The sequence below is a fragment of the Neovison vison genome, chromosome 1 (assembly GCF_020171115.1).
Source record: "Neovison vison isolate M4711 chromosome 1, ASM_NN_V1, whole genome shotgun sequence".
In the NCBI taxonomy this organism is placed as follows: domain Eukaryota; kingdom Metazoa; phylum Chordata; class Mammalia; order Carnivora; family Mustelidae; genus Neogale; species Neogale vison.
This window is the reverse complement of record NC_058091.1, coordinates 162,130,952-162,149,878: the sequence shown is the minus strand read 5'-3', so window position 1 is coordinate 162,149,878 and position 18,927 is coordinate 162,130,952. Positions and strand designations below refer to the sequence as shown.

General features: G+C 64.2%; 3 protein-coding genes across 12 annotated transcripts; 2 read left to right on the top strand and 1 right to left on the bottom strand.

The window, feature by feature from the left end:
• Positions 1-242: 242 nt before the first annotated feature.
• MRPL55 (mitochondrial ribosomal protein L55) lies at positions 243-3,586 on the bottom strand. Of its 7 annotated transcripts, none has more exons than XM_044261728.1 (4): positions 3,449-3,586; positions 2,750-2,840; positions 838-1,039; positions 243-467 (listed from the first exon to the last, which is right to left on the bottom strand). In XM_044261728.1, exons 2-4 carry the CDS (start codon positions 2,773-2,775, stop codon positions 315-317), a joined length of 381 nt encoding a protein of 126 aa, XP_044117663.1. In that variant the 5' UTR covers positions 2,776-2,840; positions 3,449-3,586; the 3' UTR covers positions 243-314. The 7 variants fall into 7 exon arrangements, with proteins under 7 accessions (XP_044117663.1, XP_044117679.1, XP_044117654.1 ...); XM_044261744.1 differs by having other exon boundaries at positions 2,750-2,837; positions 3,461-3,586; XM_044261719.1 differs by having other exon boundaries at positions 2,750-2,837; positions 3,449-3,585.
• Positions 3,587-3,694: 108 nt separating this feature from the next.
• On the top strand, positions 3,695-11,268 carry GUK1 (guanylate kinase 1). Of its 4 annotated transcripts, none has more exons than XM_044261691.1 (9): positions 3,713-3,786; positions 4,471-4,576; positions 7,965-8,078; positions 8,771-8,812; positions 9,246-9,342; positions 10,436-10,580; positions 10,717-10,801; positions 10,923-11,008; positions 11,101-11,268. In XM_044261691.1, exons 3-9 carry the CDS (start codon positions 7,967-7,969, stop codon positions 11,134-11,136), a joined length of 603 nt encoding a protein of 200 aa, XP_044117626.1. In that variant the 5' UTR covers positions 3,713-3,786; positions 4,471-4,576; positions 7,965-7,966; the 3' UTR covers positions 11,137-11,268. The 4 variants fall into 4 exon arrangements, with proteins under 4 accessions (XP_044117608.1, XP_044117600.1, XP_044117626.1 ...); XM_044261683.1 differs by having other exon boundaries at positions 3,715-3,786; positions 4,467-4,576; XM_044261673.1 differs by lacking the exon at positions 4,471-4,576 and having other exon boundaries at positions 3,695-3,786; positions 10,436-10,574.
• A 760-nt stretch (positions 11,269-12,028) lies between these two features.
• GJC2 (gap junction protein gamma 2) lies at positions 12,029-18,864 on the top strand. Its single transcript, XM_044239402.1, has 2 exons — positions 12,029-12,106; positions 17,428-18,864. The coding sequence occupies exon 2, from the start codon at positions 17,446-17,448 to the stop codon at positions 18,742-18,744; it is 1,299 nt and encodes a 432-aa protein (XP_044095337.1). The 5' UTR covers positions 12,029-12,106; positions 17,428-17,445; the 3' UTR covers positions 18,745-18,864.
• Positions 18,865-18,927: the final 63 nt, after the last annotated feature.

Genomic DNA, 18,927 nt, shown 5'->3' with positions numbered 1-18,927 from the left:
TCCTCCACCCCGTCCCTGTAGCTGCTGTGCTCCGCCAGGAGAGCCCCTCGTGTCCTGAGGCTGAAGGGGGATAGCCCCCTGAGGGGGCTCCAGGGCCTGTGGGGACTGGCTCTGGTTCCCCTTCCTCCTACACTGGTGGCCCGCATACCCCTCAGGCCTCGTGCAAACACCACAGCCCGACCCAATTCTAGCCAACCTGGTTGGCTTGGTTGGCCCAGAAGGAAAGGCAACGTGGAGACAGCTTTGCGAACACACCATGTAAAGACACACCATCCCCGAAATCGCATCCCCCACACAGGCAGCTTCCAGGCCCATCACTTTTTTGTCCAAAACCGCTTGTACTGCTCCATGTCAAAGTCATCACTGAGCTCTGGCTCCTCCTTCTCTTTCTTTCGGAGCTGGGCCTCGCGTTTCCGGAACCGTGCCCTCCTCTCCTCTGGGGACAGGGTGTCCAGGTCCACGGGCATCTGGGGAGGGACATGTATACGGCTCACTCAGAGGGCTTGGTGCCCTGCCCATGTCTCCTGCACCTCATTCTCCATGGTGTGGGTGAGAGTTTCTATCTTCTGCTGGGTTCTGTCTCCCCTCAAGGCTCTCAATCTTTAAGCAAACACTTCTGTTTGCTTCCCCAACACTGCTACCCAGCAGACACACAGCTGCTGTCTGGCCCTGACCCGTGCAGGGATCTCCACTCTTCCTTGTCCCTCTCCTCATTCAGCAGTTCCAGTTCATGGCTGCCATGGCTCCTGAGCCCACAAGCCCTGGGAGGGGAGGCTGCTACAGGCCAGCTTGCCAGGACTGCGCCCCAGGGGAGTGTGGGCAGGGCGACGGGCACACCTCAAGCATTCGTCGTGGCTCCCGGTAGCGGATGTGGATGGTGGAGCCGTCCTGCTTGACCAGGAGCACGGGGTAGAGGCGTGCATAGGCTTGTCGGTGCACACGTGTGAGCGAGGCCCTGTTGCTGTCGGCCTGCCAGGAGGATGTATGTAGGCGGGCATGCACCAGAGCATACCCTGTCAACATGGGCTGCCGCAGCAGGCTGCAAACACACACACACACACACACACACACACACACACACTGGTCAGGGGCTGCCGCTGGGACCAAAGCGCCCACGCCACCCAGCCCTCATGGGGACACACAGTGACACATACTGCGGTGGGGCCTGGTCAGAACAGCTTCTGCCCCATGGAAGAGACCGCTGGGGCAAGTGCAGGAGACTTTCAGACGAGTGAGGTCAGAAGTCAGCAGCTGGGACCCCAGTGGGCTTAGGGTGCCAAGCATCAGGCAGGAGACGACTTCCTGTCCTGTGGCTTGGACTTCTGCATTCCCCCAGCCTTGCACATCGAGGCCCTAACCTCCACGGGATGACATCAGGATTATGTGAGGTCCTGAAGGCCCCCATGCTGGGACGGGGATCCTTACCAGAGCCAGAGAGCAGAGCTCCCCGGGGAGGACTCTGAGCCTGGAAGGCAGAACCCAGCCTGCTGGCATCCTGCACTCAAGACTTCTAGGCATTCTGTGAGGGCAGCCTGAGCAGACCAAGACACCTGCAGTCCCCCCCACCAACCACCCCCCAGCATGGCAGACACCTGCCCTTCCTGCACACAGCAGGTGCCCTGTGGGGAGGGGGCCTGCCAGGAGGTGACAGGAGGGGAGGAAGCCCTGTATGTGCCATCTGCCTTGCAGAGCGACCCCACAGCAATCCCGTCCCTTCCAGCCTGGCTTTCCCACAAATGGATTCAGACCCCAGGCTGTCACAAGGCACAATTCCAGAGCTCCCCGGGGCGGTGGGCTACTCCAGGGGCAGATACCCACCACATGCCTTTGCTAAGGCATAGCAAGAGCCAAGATGTCCCACCCAAACCATTCCCACTGGCTCTACTTGCATCCGCATGCTCTGGGGCCTCTCTGCTCACAGGAAAGCCTGGCTGAGTGCCCTGCGGCCGTGGAGCTCCAGCCCAGCAGCACGTACCTTGGGAGCGTTCCCTCCACACCCTGCACTTCCCAGCAACCCCTATGGCTGAGTGAGGGTGTGTGTGGGATACCAGACTCTGCTGTCCTACCAGGAAGAACACACCCTGTTTGCTGGAAGTCCCGGAGCTGTCACTGGTGCCTGAGTCAATTCTGACAAAAGACCCCAGACAGAGTCATGGAGATGCAGACAGGAGACTGGTGGTAATCTCCAGCACCAAGGAAGTCTGCAGCAGGCAGGCTGGGTGGGGGGCGGTGCCCAGGAGCTCGAGACACGGCCACCCCTGAGAAGCCCAGCTGGCTTGATCTGGGCATGATCTGTCTTGGGACGAGAGCGCTGCAGCCAGAGTCCCTTGCCTAGCTCCACGTGGACCCACAGCTTCATGTGCCCCACCCCTTTCTTCATATCTCCCAGATTCCACAGGACCCACTAGAAATCCCCCCCCCTTGGCTCCTCCACAACGCTGTGGCCACACCATACTTCTCATCTTGGGGAGGCCAGGGGTGAGGGGAAGGGCAGGACGGGGGCATTTCTGGGGGGAAGAGCTGGAAGGCATGGTCCTCTGCGAGGACCCAGAGCCAGGCTGGGCTGCAGGATCCCACGGGAACATCACCAGCACCATGTGTCTGGTGCCAAGGACTCACAGACCGCTTCATTCCACCCTCCAAGCCTGCTGTGGCTTCCATCTGCTCCACATTAACACACTGGCTGGGAGGGCTCCCCTGAGATGGCCCCATGACGGCAGTCCCCAGGGGCCCAGAAACCCCTGCTTACCCAAGCAGCCTGCCCACGGCGGCCATTCCTCCTCAGGGCCCTTGTGGCACGTGGAGGCTCAGGTTCAGCCACTGGTCTGGTGGGCAACCTGCTGGGCAAGGAAAGAAGACATCTTTTTAAAAGACAAGGATTCCCACCAAACTGAACTCCAGGAAACCCCAGCCCGTTAGGAGCCATAGACCTAAGTGCGTCTCCCTCGTCGTCGGGTCTCTGCCAGTCCCACTCGCACCTGCAGTCTAGAGGTGCCGGACACCCAAACCTCTGCGTCAGGAACCCCATGGCCCGGTACAGATCCTTTCCAGCGGGTCACGGAGTGGGGGAGGCCGCTCAAGGACAGAGTGGAACATACACTGTGGGGGCTTCTCAAGACTACTTACTTCCCCAGCATACAGCGGGGTCGGGACAGCGGGACGGACTCGGGCACCGTGGCCGAGCTCCAGGTCGACACGGCGGGAGACTCGGGCTACCGGGGGCCGGACGGCGGGGGAGACTCGGAGCGCCGAGATCCGGATGGCGGGGGAGCCGGGACGCCGACGGCCCGCGACCCCCGGCGTCCGACCGCCCACGAAGACAGGCCTCCCGGTCCGCGAGCCTCCCTCCGCCTCCGGAAGCGACCCGGAGGGAAAGGAGAGGCTGGGAGACGAGACGCCGGCGGCGGGGCCCGGTCCACCCGTCGGGAAAAGCCCGTATCGCACCCACCTGCCCCCTTGCCTGAGCTCCGCAGCAACGCCAAACCCCAGCGTCCCGGCCGACCCGGCGCCCAGCCCGCCCACGGCCCCGCCTCAACGTCATCCGCTAGCGCTGCGTAGCGCGGAGTTGCGGACAACCCTGAGGGCGGTGCAAGGTCGGCGCCGCGCGACTACGCGCAGCCCTGGGACGCAGGCGGCCGGCGCGGCTCCATGACGTACCCCTCCGCGGAGGCCGGTCGCGGCGCTGTGACGTCGCCCCGCGGGCGGCGGCGGCGGCGGTGGAGCTCATGCTGCGACGCCCGCTGGCCGGGCTGGCGGCGGCCGCCTTAGGCCGGGTCCCCACGGATGGTGAGTGGCGGGGCCTTCCGGGGCAGGCTCGGGGCCCTGCTACGGGTGTGCGGTGGAGCTCGTGCCTCTCGCGGGGCAGGTTACGAGCCGCCCCGCTGTGCCTGTCCTCGGGGTGTTGGGGACGCGGCCAGAGGGTCCGCGCTGGAAGCCGGGGCGGCGTCTGCGGGGCGCGGGGGGCAGACGCGGGCCGCAGCCGGGCAGCGCTCCCGAGGTGGGTCGCACGCCCGCCGGAGCCCCGGGACAGGCGGGTGCGGACGGCCCTGGACACGCGCTGACCTCCCGGAGCTCACGTAGGGAAGCCGTCCTGCTGCTGCAGCTCTCGGGTGGACTTCCGTCCGCACCGGGAGGGCAGGCCCCCGAGGTCCTCGGAGCTGTCCCCGCACCGAGGGGCCCCCTCTGGTCGCCGGCATGGCCGCGGGGTCCTGCCCAGGCCGAGCTGGTCCTCCGAGCTGTCCCTGCCCTCAGGTGCCCCTCCTGTCCCTTGGATGGCCGTGGGGTCCTGCCCAGGCCAAGCTGGACATCTGAGCTGTCCCCACCCTAAGGGGCTCCCTCCTGTCCCAGCGATTGCTGTGAGGTCCTGGCCCACCCAGCTGTCTGGCAATGCCAGGCGGTGCAGACGCAAAATCTCGCCCAGCAGTAGAGTGTTGGCGGCCTTTGTTTCTGACTCCTGGGTGTTCTAGGTAGACATCTTCTCTGAGGACCAGAGACGTCAGTCTGGGCTGCTGGACACTGGCCATCTGATGTAACTGGAGCTGTTTACAGTGAGAGGGAGCGCCCTTCATTCATCCAGGTGCTGGGGCCCCCTCGCTGGCTGTCATTGGTCCTTCTCGTTGGGGACGAAGGGGAGGGTGGAAGCTGAGGTGTTCCTGGCCAGCGTGGGGCCCATGGGTGCAGGAGAGAGGCTGTGATGGGCTTCTGTGGCTGTCCTGCAGGTGCCCTGTGAAGGCTTCTGGGCAGCACGCCTCCCCAGCATAGACTTCCTGGAGACTTCTGTCACACACAGACCTTTTGGACCCCACAGGGCTCTGGGACGCCTGTGGTTTCCTCTGCCCGCCCCCCACGGCCAGACAGGCCCTCTCACAATCCAGGTCGTGGCCGGGTCTGGCACAGGTGCCTTGCACTTACATTTCCATCCTGGGAGAGCCTGGGGACCAAGCTCCCCCTTTTTGGCTGGAATGAGGGGCATTGGCAGTTCCTGGACACTGGCTTCTAGAGGTTCCGAGGGTGAATGGACGCCGTTGGTTTCTTTCCGACCACAGCCAGACTCTGCTTCTTTGGTCTCGGAGTGTAAACCATTTCTGGTTTTTGCCCTGCATCGGGTGTAGCCAGGAGGAGCGTGCAGATGGCTTGAAGAGGATCGTGAAGCCAGTGGCATTGTGGTGTGATTGGGGGTGGAAGGGGTTGACCTCCGTGTCCAAGAGGAAGGGTGCAGTCATGAGGGTGAGGTGCTGCAAGCCTCTAGACTCTGGCTCCAGGTCCCTCCCTGGCCCTGCCGGTGCTGGCCTCAGTTTCCCCTGTGTGAGCCAGACTGGCCCCCTCAGAGGGCCTGGGCTTCTTCCTGCTCCACGCTTTTGATGCCCTGGCCTGCACACCCCTGCTGGAGTCGTTCACAGTTTCAGAGGCCCCGGCTTCCTTTCCAGGAAGGATGCCTCCCCTCCCCCCACCCCGGGAGAGGAAGTAAGAAGATGCTACTGCACTGTTGTGATCCACTTCCAGCCAGGCTTCCAGAAGCTCGAGTAGCCAGGACCTGTCCCCCTCCACAACCCGGCCCCTCTGGGGGCCAGACACCACCAGCCTCTTTGGCCCGGGTCCCAGCTGGGTGTCACGTTTTAGGAGAGGGCGCATGCCCTTTCTGGGTGTGCTCCTGTTGGAAGTGGGTTTGGGTGGGACTGTGCCACCGTGGCCACTGGACACAAGACCAGGGTTCCTGGTGTGGTCTGTGTGATCTTGTGTCCAGTTGAGTTGGTGCTCGGGCGAGGAAGGACTCTGTGCCCTTGTGGGGCCCAAGATAGCCAAACCCCACCCCTGCAAGATGTCAGTGCGAGGGGGATGTTCTTACCAGCTGTTATCAGTGTGGTAGACCTTGAGGGAGGGCGGAGAGACGCCCAGCGCTGGGCAGGTCTGGAGCCTGGGCTTGAAGGCCAGTGGGGCTGGGAGCACAGCCTGTGGGAGAAGGCGGGCAGGGGGAGGTGTTGGCTCAGAGCCAGGCGGAGAGTGAGCTAACTCTCGGTGGACCCTGAATGAGCACCGCTGCTCACAGCAGTGCCCTGGTGGGTGACAGGCCTGGGACTCCCAGAACAGGATGGACGGAAGGTTGCGGGTCGGACCTGTGGGACCTGCCCCGTGGGTGGCAGGCGCTGGGACTTAATGTGTGCGCCTTGCAGCCGTGTCCCAAAGACACATGGGAGACATGTCTTTGCTGGTGGATGTGTCATCTGCACACATTGGAGCTGATGGAGATATGGCCCTGCCCGTAGGCATGGGACTTTATAGTGGGGAGCTGCAGGGCTCCAGGGCAAATGGGGGGGCCTGTGGGGACATCCTTGGCCAGAGGTGCCTCTTCACATGGTCCTGGATGGGGAATCCCTTGAGTTCCTCTGTGCCTGGAGGTAGGCGCTCCAGGCCAGGTCCCGAGGTTCCTGCCCTATCTGCTGGATTTGGAGTTGGTGCTGTGAACAACAGCTAGACAGGCCTTCTGGTCCTCTCCGGGACCGTTGCTCCGAGGAACCCCAGATCCCACGGCATCAACACCCTGCAGGTCCCGGGGAGACATGTGGGGTCAGAACTTCGCCTGCCGGGGGCCAGGTGCATGGTGAACAGGCTTCAGCCCCTTCTTTCCACCATCCTGCACCCTTCCTTCCACCCCTGCTCCATTCTCCCCATCCCTGTCCCAGCACCTACGAAGCCAGACAGACCCAGGGTGATCTTGGGTGTCCCAGAATGATCAGGACCCTGTGCCCAGCCAGGGTCTAGGGCTGTGGGTGTGAAAGCCAGGATGCCATGTGGAGCTGGGAGTCCAGCAGGGCCGTCCTTGAGCTGGACACCGGGCAGAGGGGCCAGTGGAGGTGACTCTCTGTGTGTGGTGACCAGCTCCTGTCGCGTGTCCTCAGCAGGGGAGGCCTCCTGCTTCCTGTCCTTCCAGGGCCTGTGCAGAATAGCCAAGCTTGAGCCAGATTACTGTGTTGGCCTACATCGAGGATTAGGAGAGCAAGCGGCCCAGGCCGGGGACACAGGGCAGCCCCAGGGCGGGTGCGGGCTCCTCCAGGCAGAACCCCGCAGGGCCCAGCCAGATGGAGTGGGTCCAAGGCCCCACAGCACACCCCCACCCTGTGGCTCCCTGCCCCTCCACACGTGGCTCACCACGGGGCCTGGTGGGCACAGGGCCGGTAGCAGCCTTTGCTTTGTCTTGGGTGGAGGGGCTGGCCGCCTAGGGAGGGATTTAGCGCTCAGAGGGCGGGAGCCTGCCCGCCTGGGATTACCACCCCTTCCCAGCTCTTCAGAGCTGCCCAGCAGCTCAGAGGCCGCATCCCAACGGGAAGTGGGTCGGAGGTGGGTCCAGTGGGGTGTGCTGGGGGTGGTGGGTGGATGCGGAGCTGGGGGCTGGGTCCTCTGCAGACCCCGCTGCTCCTGGGGCCAGTGCCTGAGCCCTGTGCTGCAGGCTGTCCTCCTAGTCGGGGATGCGGAGCTGGGGGCTGGATTCTCTGTGGACCCTGCTGCTCCTGGGGGCCAGTGTCCCAGCCCTGCACTACAGGCTGTTCTCCTGGTCAGGGATGTGGAGCTGGGGGCTGGGTCATCTGTGGACCCTGCTGCTTCTGGGGGCCAGTGTCCCAGCCATGTACTGCAGGCTATCCTCCTGGTCTGCAGACCCCACTGCTCCTAGGGGCTTCCCAGAGCCCACAGACCAGAGGGTTGAGGACACTGGGGTCCTGTGGGGTCTGCCCTTATGACCCGACGGTCATTGTGAGAACAGGCCTTGGGCTCTTCTGACTTGGACGGAGCCTGTATTGTGCGTAGGGCCAGGAGCTGAGGTCCAGCAGTGGACCACCAGGAACCACACATTGGTGCCGTCGTGTGTAACAGCTAGCTGTTCCTGGGGGAAGCTCTGTCCTCATCCACTATGCCCCACGCAGGTGGAGGTGTTCCTCAGGCCGCACTGATGTCTGTCTCCCTCTCCACAGGGATGTCAGGACCACGGCCTGTCGTGCTGAGTGGACCCTCAGGGGCCGGGAAGAGCACCCTGCTCAAGAGACTCCTGCAGGAGCATGGCAGTGTCTTCGGGTTCAGCGTGTCCCGTGAGGCTCTGGCATGGGGCAGGGAGGCTGAGGGGGATGTCAGCCCTGCAGACCCACCCCAGGGGGTCCACACGCACATCCACATGGGAAGGGGGTGCCCTACACGCTGACCCGCCCCAGGGGGTACATACACACACACACACACACACATACACACACGGGTAGAGGGTGCCCTACTTGCTGATCCACCCTGGGGGGCCACATGCACCCACACACAGGGAGGGGGACGTCCTACATGCTAACTCATCCTGGAGGACCCACACATACACACACACACGAGGGAATGGTCCCCACACCGCTGACCCTGACCGGCAGCCCCCGCACTCACACAGTGGATGGTCCCCACACTGACCCTGACTGGCACCACCCCCAACACACACACGCGGAGGATGGTCCCCACACCGGTGACCCTGACCGGCAGCCCCCCCACAGATACACACAGTACAGTCCCCACAGTGCTGACCTTGATACTTGTTCACGCGCGCGCACACCACACACACACACGGGGACGGTCCCCACACCACTGACCCTGACTGACAGCCCCTGACATACACACACAGGGGACAGTCCTCACACTATTGACCCTGACTGACAGCTCCCCCGACACGTGGGCTGAGCCAGGCCCTGTGGGAGGCTGTGGGTAGGCTGTGGGGGCTCCGGGTGTCCCAGAGTGATCAGGGCTTGTGTTCTAGATACCACGCGGGACCCGCGGCCTGGAGAAGAGAATGGCAAAGGTGAGCTGGGCCCTTGGCGTCCCTGTCTGCAGGGTGGGCACGTTCAGGGGCCTCCAGTAGGCTGGCTCGGTGGGGCCAGGCTGAGGTTGCCACGAGGTGGTTCATGCTGAGAGGTGTGCTGCTCTCTGTGCCCCCATGTGTAGTCGACCTTGACGTCAGTTGTGCCACAGGCATCTCCTGTAGTCTCCACAGGACTAGAAACATCCGTTCCCCATCCCACCCCCACCCTGCCCCTGAGGCTGGCCATCTCCAGGCCCCCTGGAGCCTCTCCCCGGAAAGCCCGTGGTTTCCGGCTCACCATGGCAGGGATGGTGCCTGTGTTCCCTGCTCGGCAGAGCACAAAGGTCTGCAGGGAAGCCGGCTCTGGTCTCACTTGGTCCCCGAGCACCCTGGGGCTTTGCAGAGGTCAAGGCTCAGCTGGCCCTCCTTGCAGATTACTACTTCGTGACCAGAGAAGTGATGCAGCGGGACATCGCCGCGGGCGACTTCATTGAGCACGCCGAGTTCTCGGGGAACCTGTATGGGACTAGGTGGGCCACTCTGGGGGCCTCCCCTCCTTCCCGGGGGCTCTCCCTGTGGCTTGACCTATGCAGGGGATCCTGGGTGGGTTCTCCGGGCCCATTGGAGTAAGGTGCCCACCATGCCAGGGTCTGAGACGGGGCAGCAGTTGGGGCTCTCCAGGCTGCCTTAGCACCGCTGTGTCCACCTGGCTGGCCACCAGGGAAACCAAAGGCCCCTCAGACAGGTGCATGGCAGGAATCCTGGTCTCCAAGGTGCATAGGCCATACTGTGGCCTGCCTTCCGACCAGCCAGTGGCTGGCGTTGGAGTGCTCTGCCCTCCCCTCCCCTCTTTTCCACTGCCCTGCTCTATTCTCTTCCCTCTTCCATCCTTCCATCCACTCTTCTCCTTGGCTGTACTTCCCTCCCCTCTTCTGCCCTCTGCTCCCTTCTGCTCTACTCCCCTCTCCTCCCTGCATCCTGGCCCTGCTCTCTGCTCCTCTCTTCTGCCTTGTCCTCTCCTCCCCTCCCCTCCACTGTCCTCTCCTGCTCTCCTCTCCCCTCCCCGTCCCTTCTGATCTGCCCCCCTCCCTTCCCCTCTTCTCTGCTCTTCCCTCCTCTCTGCTCCCCTCCCTGCCCTGCCCAATCCTGTCCAGTCCGGAGTCTTCGCCAGCTCCTACTGGGCTGACAGGCCCAGAGCAGTGTCCTGGGCAGTCGGGCCCAGCCATGCCTCTGTGTGCAGCCTGTCCCTGAGCCCTCTGATGAGGGCGAAGCAGAGACCCCACGAGACCTATCTTGTTCCATCCTAGGACCTAGGTACAGCTGGGCTGTGACCCAGAGCGGGGGTCACTGGGGCTGTTGGGCAGTGACAGCTAGGGCCCTCGTACCACAAGCCACAGCCACCCTCAGCCCAGCACACATGCTTCCAGAAAGGTAGAGGAGACGCTGGGGTGTGGGGAGGTTCCTGCCTTCACTTCTGGCCATGCCCACGCCCAGTGCAGGCTTGTGGAGAAGGCAGGAGCCCAGAGCATGGGCCGTGATGGTCCTGTAGAGGCCGCTTGAGGCCTTGGGGGGTTACTGGGACCAGGCAGCCCCACTGAGCAGTCCCTGCCCCCTGTCCTCCAGCAAAGCAGCTGTGCGGGCCGTGCAGGCCATGAACCGTATCTGTGTGCTGGACGTGGACCTGCAGGGCGTGCGTAACATCAAGAAGACGGACCTACGGCCCATCTACATCTTCGTGCAGCCGCCCTCACTGGACGTCCTGGTGGGGGTGGGGCGAGGCTGGGGAGGGCAGGGGTGGAGCGGCCTTGCTGAAGCCCTGGGGGGGCCTGGGGGGTGGAGCAGGAGATGCCCTGCCACCTCAGAGGCACTGACCACCCCCTCCCCCCATCCCCCGCGTGTCTCAGGAGCAGCGGCTGCGGCAGCGCAACACGGAAACAGAGGAGAGCTTGGCCAAGCGTCTGGCTGCTGCTCGGGTCGACATGGAGAGCAGTGAGTGTGGGCTCTGGCCACGGGGTGTGTCCCCATCTCCTCTGCCAACAGGGGTCACCCCGCAGCAGGGTCCCTGTGGAGGACCGCGAGGGCCTGCCCTGACCCTGTCCTCCCACCCCAGGCAAGGAGCAGGGCCTCTTCGACCTGGTCATCATCAACGACAACCTGGACACGGCCTACCAGACCTTGGAGGAGGCGCTCTCCGAGGTGGGCTCTGCAGGGGGACAGTGGGCAGGGTCAGGCCGCGTGGCCCGCCACCCTGGACTCTGGGGGAGACCCTCCTTCTCTCTCCATGGCAGGAAATGAAGAACGTTCAGAGGACCAGCTGCTCCTGAAGAGGACGCCCGTTGTGGACTCCCCTCAGCTTCCACCCAGTTGGCCGAGGCTGGAGGACCCTGGCCTCCCCTTGCCCTTCTGCCGCAGATCTGGGCCAGTGTCCTAATAAAGAACTGCTGGGTAACAGTGTCTATGAGCCCATGACTTCCCATCTGTGGCCAAGGGTTTGGGGCCAGGGACCAGGCACGCCTGCACGGTGGACCCCCAGTCCTGGCGACCAGGCATCTTGTGGTCTGGGCACCCCCAGACTCCCTGTGCCCACTTCTCTGGGGTTTCCTTTGCCCCATCTTCATGTCAGGGAGCTCGGGGGCTGCTGGCTGGGCAGGGGGGATCCCCATAGCTGGACTGGGGCCCTGGCAGGCATGGACCGACCCGCTAGATGGCAGCTGCCTCTCTCACTGCCTCGTGGAGCTGCCATGAGGCTCTGGGTGGGGACAGGGGTCCGGGGGTCCTCCTCCTGTGGGGGTCCCTCCACTGGGCTTTGGTGCGGGCCAGGTGCCATGCTCTGCCTTGTGTGAGGTCCCCGTGTTCCAGGGAGGTCACTGGAGCCAGGGCGGCCTTGGGGGGTAGGAGAGGGGCTGGCCTGGTCCATGCCCAGGCCATGCTGCTGTGGTGGGACCCAGGCAGACCCCCTCAAGCACAGATGCACATTGAACGGCAGGTGGGAGTCTGGCAGGGAGGCAGGTGAAGTGGGGCCAGAGTGATATGCAGAGGGAGGGGCACAATCAGGGGAGGCCCCTGCCCTCTCTGGGCCCTGTCCAGCCCTGGGGACAATCGGGAATTCAGACCCCAGGCCTTGGGGGGAACAATGGAGCCCTTGAAGGCCCTCCCCCTACATTGTGCTTGGTGGTGAGAGGTGGCCCTGGGTCAGGCCCAGGACTCGGCCAGGCACTCATCCTGGGAGGATCTCTGTCCAGCCAGCTGGTAGGTGGAAGACCTCAGGGACTCCCATTTCCTGGCCTGGAAAAGGTAGGGCACTGCCCAGGGGGCCAAGTGTGGGCAGTCGTAGGGGGATGAACAACATGCACCTTCTCCATGGGCCCGGGGTGTCAGGCTCAAGAGAGGCGGGCAGGACTGCTCTCCTGTTCTTGGGACCAAACGGGATGGTGGGGGAGGTAGGGGCTCCCAGGGCTGCTCAGGCTAGCTGGTGAGCGGGAAGGGAAAGGAAGGGAGTGCACCGGGGACCTTCCCCAGCAGCTGGGGCTCCTCAGGCTATGCTGGTGTGGCCAGCCCACCAGCTGTGGTGTGTCCAGAGGCTGGCCTCAGACGGTTCGGGCCTGGTGGGAGGCTGGGGAGGCCTACCCTGCACACATGGGCAGACGCACTGGGGTAGGTACACCTGCCGCTGAGCGCCCCACTCCTGACCCAGCCTGGGGTTCCTTCCCATAAGCCCTCACGGGGCCCTGCTAGACCCCAGGTCCTCAGCTCTGGGCCCCAGGGGTCACCGGGAGCAGACCAGAGCCCTGTTGTCCAGGAGCGCCCTCCCCCCGTGTGCCACAGATGTTGTGAGTGAGTTGTCTGGGCAGCCCAAGCAGGAGTGGGGTGCGGGCGGGTGGTCCTGGGCAGGGTGCCAGGCTGGGCGGTAACAGTTTGGGAAGGGGTAGAGGCCCCCTGCACAGCAATGGTAGACCCGGGCTGGCCTGCAGCGTCACAGAGCCCCCACGGAGCCCCATGGGGTGCTCTCGCGGGTTCCAGCCCTCCCCCCACACCCAGGGCTCCCCGCAGACCTCCCTGCTGTGTCTGCTCTGGGAAACCCCCACGAGTCCCTCTGCAGACCCGGCCCCCCTGTGGGAGGAGGACCCTCATTGAAAGCAGGGACTGCGGAGAGCGCTTGCTGGCCCCACCAGCCTCCCCAGTTCATCCCGCCTCTGCCTCTGCCAGCCCGCCCTGGGCCTGAGGGGCGCTCTTGTGTGTAAGCGGGGGTGAGGTAGGCGAGTGCGCAGATCCTTGCGAGGTCAGGGTCTGAACATGGACGGTGCTGGTGCTGGCCGGCTGAGCACCCTGTGAGGGTGGAGCTCCCTGGGGCACACCCTGCAGGTTGAGTGCAGAACAGGAGGGGGCCTGAAGGGGGCCCTGCTAGGGGACCCAGGGACAGCCATTGTCCACCCTCAGTGCGAGACTGACTGGTGTGCCCAGCAGCTGCACAGGGTGGAAGGGTGGGGGCAGGGGAGATTGTGGGGTGGCCTGTGGCCCGGCCAAAATTCAGGGCCAAGCTGACATTGGGGTGCTTGTCAGCACTCTAGGTTCTGGTGCCCCCAGGATCCCACGGGGGGATCCCTTGCAGATCAGGTGAGCTGAGTATGTTTGTGGGGGGGGCCTGCCTGGCAGCCCCTCCTTGGGGAGGAAGCTCAGCCTGCCCTGGAGCGGTTCCTGGGAGGAAGCAGGGCCAGGAATGGGAAGGAAATGGCTGGGCAGGCCCTGGCCCTTCCCCCTGCACACCCGTCCATTCCCAGGACCTTTGTTCAGACCCAGGGGTGAGGGGAGCTCATGGATGCCCGCCATCCTGCTGCCTGCTAGAGCCTACCACCCTCCTCCCGGCAGTCCAGCAGTCTCCCCTGAAGGCCTGGCTTCTCCTTCCAGATCCTGGCCTGCAGCCTGGGACCCTCCTTGCCCATCACTGAGTATGATCCCACCCACACTTGCTCTGACCGAGCTCTGGGTGAGCTGCTGTCTGAACGGAGCCAAGGTTCCTGCAAACCAGGACCCCTACCCGCCCCCACCTCACCCCTGCCAGAGGCCCAGCCCCACTGGCCACCTACTGGCAGCACTGGACAGCCTTGAGTGAGCCCCTCAGCCTTCCTGGGGGTTAGGGTCCTCCCTGGGGCCTGCAGCTCAGAGGGAGTCAGCAGAGGGAGGGGGAGCTACGTGGAGGGGGCTGCACACTGTTTCGGATCCCCTTTCCTTCCCCTTTTATTCACGTAACCTTGCCTATCAGTGCGTACTTGGGTCGGACCCTGTAACCCAGTCTGTAGTACTGCGTTGCTCTGCTGTAACTCCAGCAGGCATGGCTTCAGACACGGGGAGCTTCTGCAAGGTGCTGCCATGTCCCTCACTGTGTGCACGCGTGCGAGCAGGTGTGTGTGTGTGTTTGCATACTCCTGCCTATGTGGGTGTGTGTGCGCACATGCCTGTCTGTGCAGGTGCATGTGTTGTGGGCACGTGAGCAGAGTGCGTGGGCACGCGTGTTGATGAAAGGATGTGTGGGCACCCTGAGTGTGTGTGCATGAGTGTGCACGTGCGTGCTTAGGTGCCTTGCTGCTCGTGGGTGGGTGCGCATGCGCTTGCACATCCTTCCTCACTCTCTAGCCCAAGCATGTGTTCTGACACATTTCCTGCCCCATCATGACCCCAGCAGCTTCTCCACAAGCTCAGGGGCCTTGACTGAGAGTGTGTGTGCTCATTGGCTACAGAAGGGGCCTTGACCACGGTGCATGTGCTCATGGCTATGGATGTTCTCACATTTCCACCCTTCCAAATACGCATGTGCACAAACCTGTGTACACACACATGACCCTGACATTCCCTGGGTAGTTGTCCGTGTCCTGTTCAGCCCCAGTTCTCCAGTGCTAACCCCTGACATTCCAGCCCCTCCCCTCCCTGGCAGGTCTATGGCCCCCAGGTAGTGAGGAACCCCCAGACAATGGTAAATAAAGCTGATGGGGGACTGTACTGCAGTCCCAGCCTAGGAGGCAGATTGGAGGAGGGGCGGGGCATGGGGTGTGGGCGGGCACAGATGCATGTGGGGGCGTGTATTGGGCAGGCCTGGCATGTGGGGCCATGTTTGGGGTAGGGTGTGGAGGGGGTGAACTTGGGGGGGGCATGGAGTAGTGTCCAGGGGTATGCAGGGTGGGTCAGGGCATGGAGGGTAGGATATGGTCCTGGTGTGGACATGTGCGGGCACATAAGTGTGTGCAGGGTAGGGTGTGTGCAAGGTGTGAGCGGAGCAAGGACGTGGGTAGGGGTGTGGTGGAGCGTGGACGTGTGCAAGTGTGCATGGGTGTGTGAGGGGCAGGTATGCCAGGGGTGAGGCCCTGCAGCTGTGGGCTTGGCCTGGGGTGGAGGTTACCTGGCGCGCGGCCATGTGTGCTTGGCTGTTATTGCAAAGTTTAGGGAGTTCCAGAGGCGTGGTCAACAGGCCCCCTAGGGTGACTGGTGGGTTAGGCTCTCAGAGAGCAAGGCAGAGCCTGGCAGAGTTGCATGCAGGGTTTGCTGATGGTGTGCAGGGGTGCAGGACAGAGAGCCGTGTAGGGTAAGGACCAGAGTTTGCCATCTGCCCATGTCAGCAGGCATCTTGGGCCAGAGGGCTGGATTTGGAGGTTCCAGCAGGGACTGAGGCCAGAGCTGGTCAGTGCAGCCTCCTGACCGCAGAATGACCCTGGTGTCCCCAAGTGTGTGACACAGACCCTGCACATACATACATGTGGCACTAGGCTTTGGCCCTCGCTTCAAGAGCCAGAGGGTGGTGCCATCTCTGAGTCTTTGCCCTCCACCCAAGCTCGCTGACTCCCCCACTGCACTGGGACAAGGAGGAGGGGAGCCTTGCTGCCTCCGACTCCTGCTGCCCAGATTGTACCCCGCTTGCCACTGAAGTCCTGCAGAACCAGCTCTGATTACCCCCTCTCCTGACACCTCTCATCATTTGGCCTCTGCCACTCGGGGCTGCCCCGCGGGGTGCGGGTGGGGTGTGTGTCCCAGCCTGAGAGGGAGGGCTGGACGTGTGTCTGTGTAGGTGGGATGGTGTGTGCTTTAGTGCGTAAGTGTGCACATGTGTCTGAGTGTTTGCACATGTGCAAGTGTGGTTATGCTGTGTGAGTGCACCAGCACATTTGTTTATAAATGTGTGCATATGTGAGTGTGTGTGTCTTGGTGTGTGGACATCTGTGCATTTGATTATTAGTGTGTGCATGCACAAGTGTGCATCTGGGTCTGTGGGTTCATGTGTGCAGCTGCAGGCACATGTGCGTCTCAGTGCATGGGTGGGAGTGCATTTGAGGAGGGCTTGTGTGTGTGTGGCTCGGAGAGGGGCAAGGCACACAGATGTGAGGAAGAAGGGTCACTTCCCCAGGAACCCCAGCAACCCCCTCTTCCTGCCCCCACCCAAGGGGAGAGGCCCCAGCTGCATAAAGACGAGCTTCCCCAGAGCCACCCCCCCCAAGCCTCGGCTGCTCCATCCCACACCTGCCCACGCTGCCTCCTGGGCCCGGAGGGAGGGGATCAGAAGCAGGAGGCACTCAGGGGTCTCCTATCCCCAAACCATCCTAAAGCAGGTACTGGCCTTAGTCACGACAGAGGGAGGGTGGGCCTTGGGGGGCTGCAGCCCCTCTCCCCTTCCTGGAGGCTCAGGATGATGAATATTAGTGCCATTCTCTCCTGGGCGCAGGACTACCGGGGGATCAGCACTGATCTGGGATGTGGTGAGTGGCCCCATGGTGGTCTCCAGGTGTCATGGATGCCCTGATGTGCCTTGCTGGACCAGTCCCCATTCTGAACAGATGCTTGGCCTCACTTGGCTTCCCAGCGGGCCTGTCCTTGCTACATTTCTGCGGAGAACAGGGTGGTGGTGTTTGGATAAGACAGGGAAGCAGCCCAGAGGGCTGGCCGGTGGCCTGTAGGCCAGCAGGGTCTCTTGAGGAGTGTCGGAAGGAGTCTGGGGGTCCTCTGTGGAGAGGGAGGAAGCAAAGGCTCAGTGGAGGGTGTGGACAGGGATGTGGGGTGGATTGTGCAGCTGGAGGAGACTGGAATCAAAAGGGCTCCAGGGGCTGGGGGCCTGGAGGGCTCCGTGGGATGCTGCAAACAGGACCCCAGGAGACCCTCTTCAGTGGCCTGAATTCTGCCTGAGTGGGGTGGGAGGGCCATGGGTCTGAGCTGAGGCCCCACAGCCCCCAGAACCTGACTGGGGCTGGCCTTGGTCTCCCTATGCACTCTCAGGGCCTGGGGTGGGGTCTCTGGATCTGGGGGAAGGCTGCAGTTTGCTAGGGGCTGGGCTGTCCCCGGTGTGGGGAGGGTGTGGGGGGCTGGCGCTGCCACAGGCGGCGGGGACCAGAGGAGGGGGCATGGGGTGAGCCAGGGCTGCCTCTCCACATATCCATCCAGAAGGCAGAGTCAGGACCGAGGGTGCTGCCCCTTTCACTGAAGGTGGTAAGCCCCCCAGACCTTACTAGGCAGGGTCCCTGGCTCCCCCTCTGCCGCCCCGCCCTGCTCCCCGAGACTCCCTCCGGGGGGCGCTCCTCCTAGTCTGTTCTCGCCCAGCCCTGCCCCGAGTTGAACTCCCCTCGCTCCGGCCCCCGCAGGTCCCGTCCCCCGCCCCTATGACCAACATGAGCTGGAGCTTCCTGACGCGGCTGCTGGAGGAGATCCACAACCACTCCACGTTCGTGGGCAAGGTGTGGCTCACCGTGCTGGTGGTCTTCCGCATCGTGCTCACGGCCGTGGGCGGGGAGTCCATCTACTCAGACGAGCAGACCAAATTCACGTGCAACACGCGGCAGCCGGGCTGCGACAACGTGTGCTACGACGCCTTCGCGCCCCTGTCGCACGTGCGCTTCTGGGTCTTCCAGATCGTGGTCATCTCCACGCCGTCCGTCATGTACCTGGGCTACGCCGTGCACCGCCTGGCGCGCGCCTCGGAGGACGAGCGCCGCCGCGCGCCTCGCCGCCGCCCCGGCCATGGACGCCGCCCAGCCCGCGCGCCTCTGCCGCTGCCCCCGCCGCCGCACCCCGGCTGGCCCGAGACCGCCGGCCTGGGCGAGGAGGAGCCCATGCTGGGCCTGGGCGAGGAGGACGAGGACGCGGGGGTGGCCGACGGCCTAGGCGAGGAGGCCCAGGCGGAGGACGCGGGCATGGCCAAGGGCGCGGGCGCTGACGGCAAGGCGGCGGGGGCCCCGGGTCCAGCCGGGCAGCACGACGGGCGGCGGCGCATCCAGCGCGAGGGCCTGATGCGCGTGTACGTGGCCCAGCTGGTGGTGCGGGCTGCCTTCGAGGTGGCCTTCCTGGTGGGCCAGTACCTGCTGTACGGCTTCGAGGTGCGGCCCTTCTTCGCGTGCAGTCGCCAGCCCTGCCCGCACGTGGTCGACTGCTTCGTGTCGCGGCCCACGGAGAAGACCATCTTCCTGCTGGTCATGTACGTGGTCAGCTGCCTCTGCCTGCTGCTCAACCTGTGCGAGATGGCGCACCTGGGCCTGGGCAGCGCGCAGGACGCGGTGCGCGGCCGCCGGCCGCCGGCTGGCACCCCGGGCCCCGCGCCGCGTGCGCCGCCCGGCACGCTGCCCGCCTCACCCGCCGGCCTCGCCTGCCCCCCAGACTACAGCCTGGTGGTGCGCGCAGCTGAGCGCGCGCGCTCGCATGACCAGGACCTGGCCAGCCTGGCGCTGCAGGCGCTGCGGGAGGGGCACGCGATGGGTGACCGCGACAGCCCGCCCTGCCCCGGCCTCCCTGCGGCTGCTCGGGGGCCCCCACGGGCTGGCGCCCCCGCCTCCGGCTCAGGCAGTGCCACGTCGGGGGGCACGGGCCCAGGCGGGGGCCAGGCCAGGCCGGGCTCCAAGCCCAGGGCGGGCTCAGAGAAGGGCAGTGCCAGCAGCAGGGAAGGCAAGACCACCGTGTGGATCTGACGGCCCCGCCGCTGACGTGGCCTGTCCTCCCTCCAGGCAGAGGCTGGGGTGGGGGGCTGTGGGGGAAGGCCCAGGGCTGGGCGCTCAGGGCTCTCTTCTTCCTCCTCCTCGGTCTCCGCATCTCCCCTCCCCCTCCTCCCCCTCTCTCCCCTTCCTCCTCCTCAGCTGCCCACACTCTCAGGA

Bases quoted from the DNA above. Each gene is read 5' to 3' on its own strand.
- MRPL55 (XM_044261703.1), bottom strand. The intron at 970-2,749 runs GTAAGCAGGGGT...TCCTCCTGGCAG, and splicing joins GCCGTGGGCAGGCTGCTTGG to GCCGACAGCAACAGGGCCTC. The intron at 468-837 runs GTGTGCCCGTCG...GTCCCTCCCCAG, and splicing joins AGCCACGACGAATGCTTGAG to ATGCCCGTGGACCTGGACAC.
- GUK1 (XM_044261665.1), top strand. From the start codon at position 3,726: ATGCTGCGACGCCCGCTGGCCGGGCTGGCGGCGGCCGCCTTAGGCCGG. The intron at 3,787-7,964 runs GTGAGTGGCGGG...CCCTCTCCACAG, and splicing joins AGGCCGGGTCCCCACGGATG to GGATGTCAGGACCACGGCCT. The intron at 8,813-9,245 runs GTGAGCTGGGCC...CCCTCCTTGCAG, and splicing joins TGGAGAAGAGAATGGCAAAG to ATTACTACTTCGTGACCAGA.
- GJC2 (XM_044239402.1), top strand. From the start codon at position 17,446: ATGACCAACATGAGCTGGAGCTTCCTGACGCGGCTGCTGGAGGAGATC.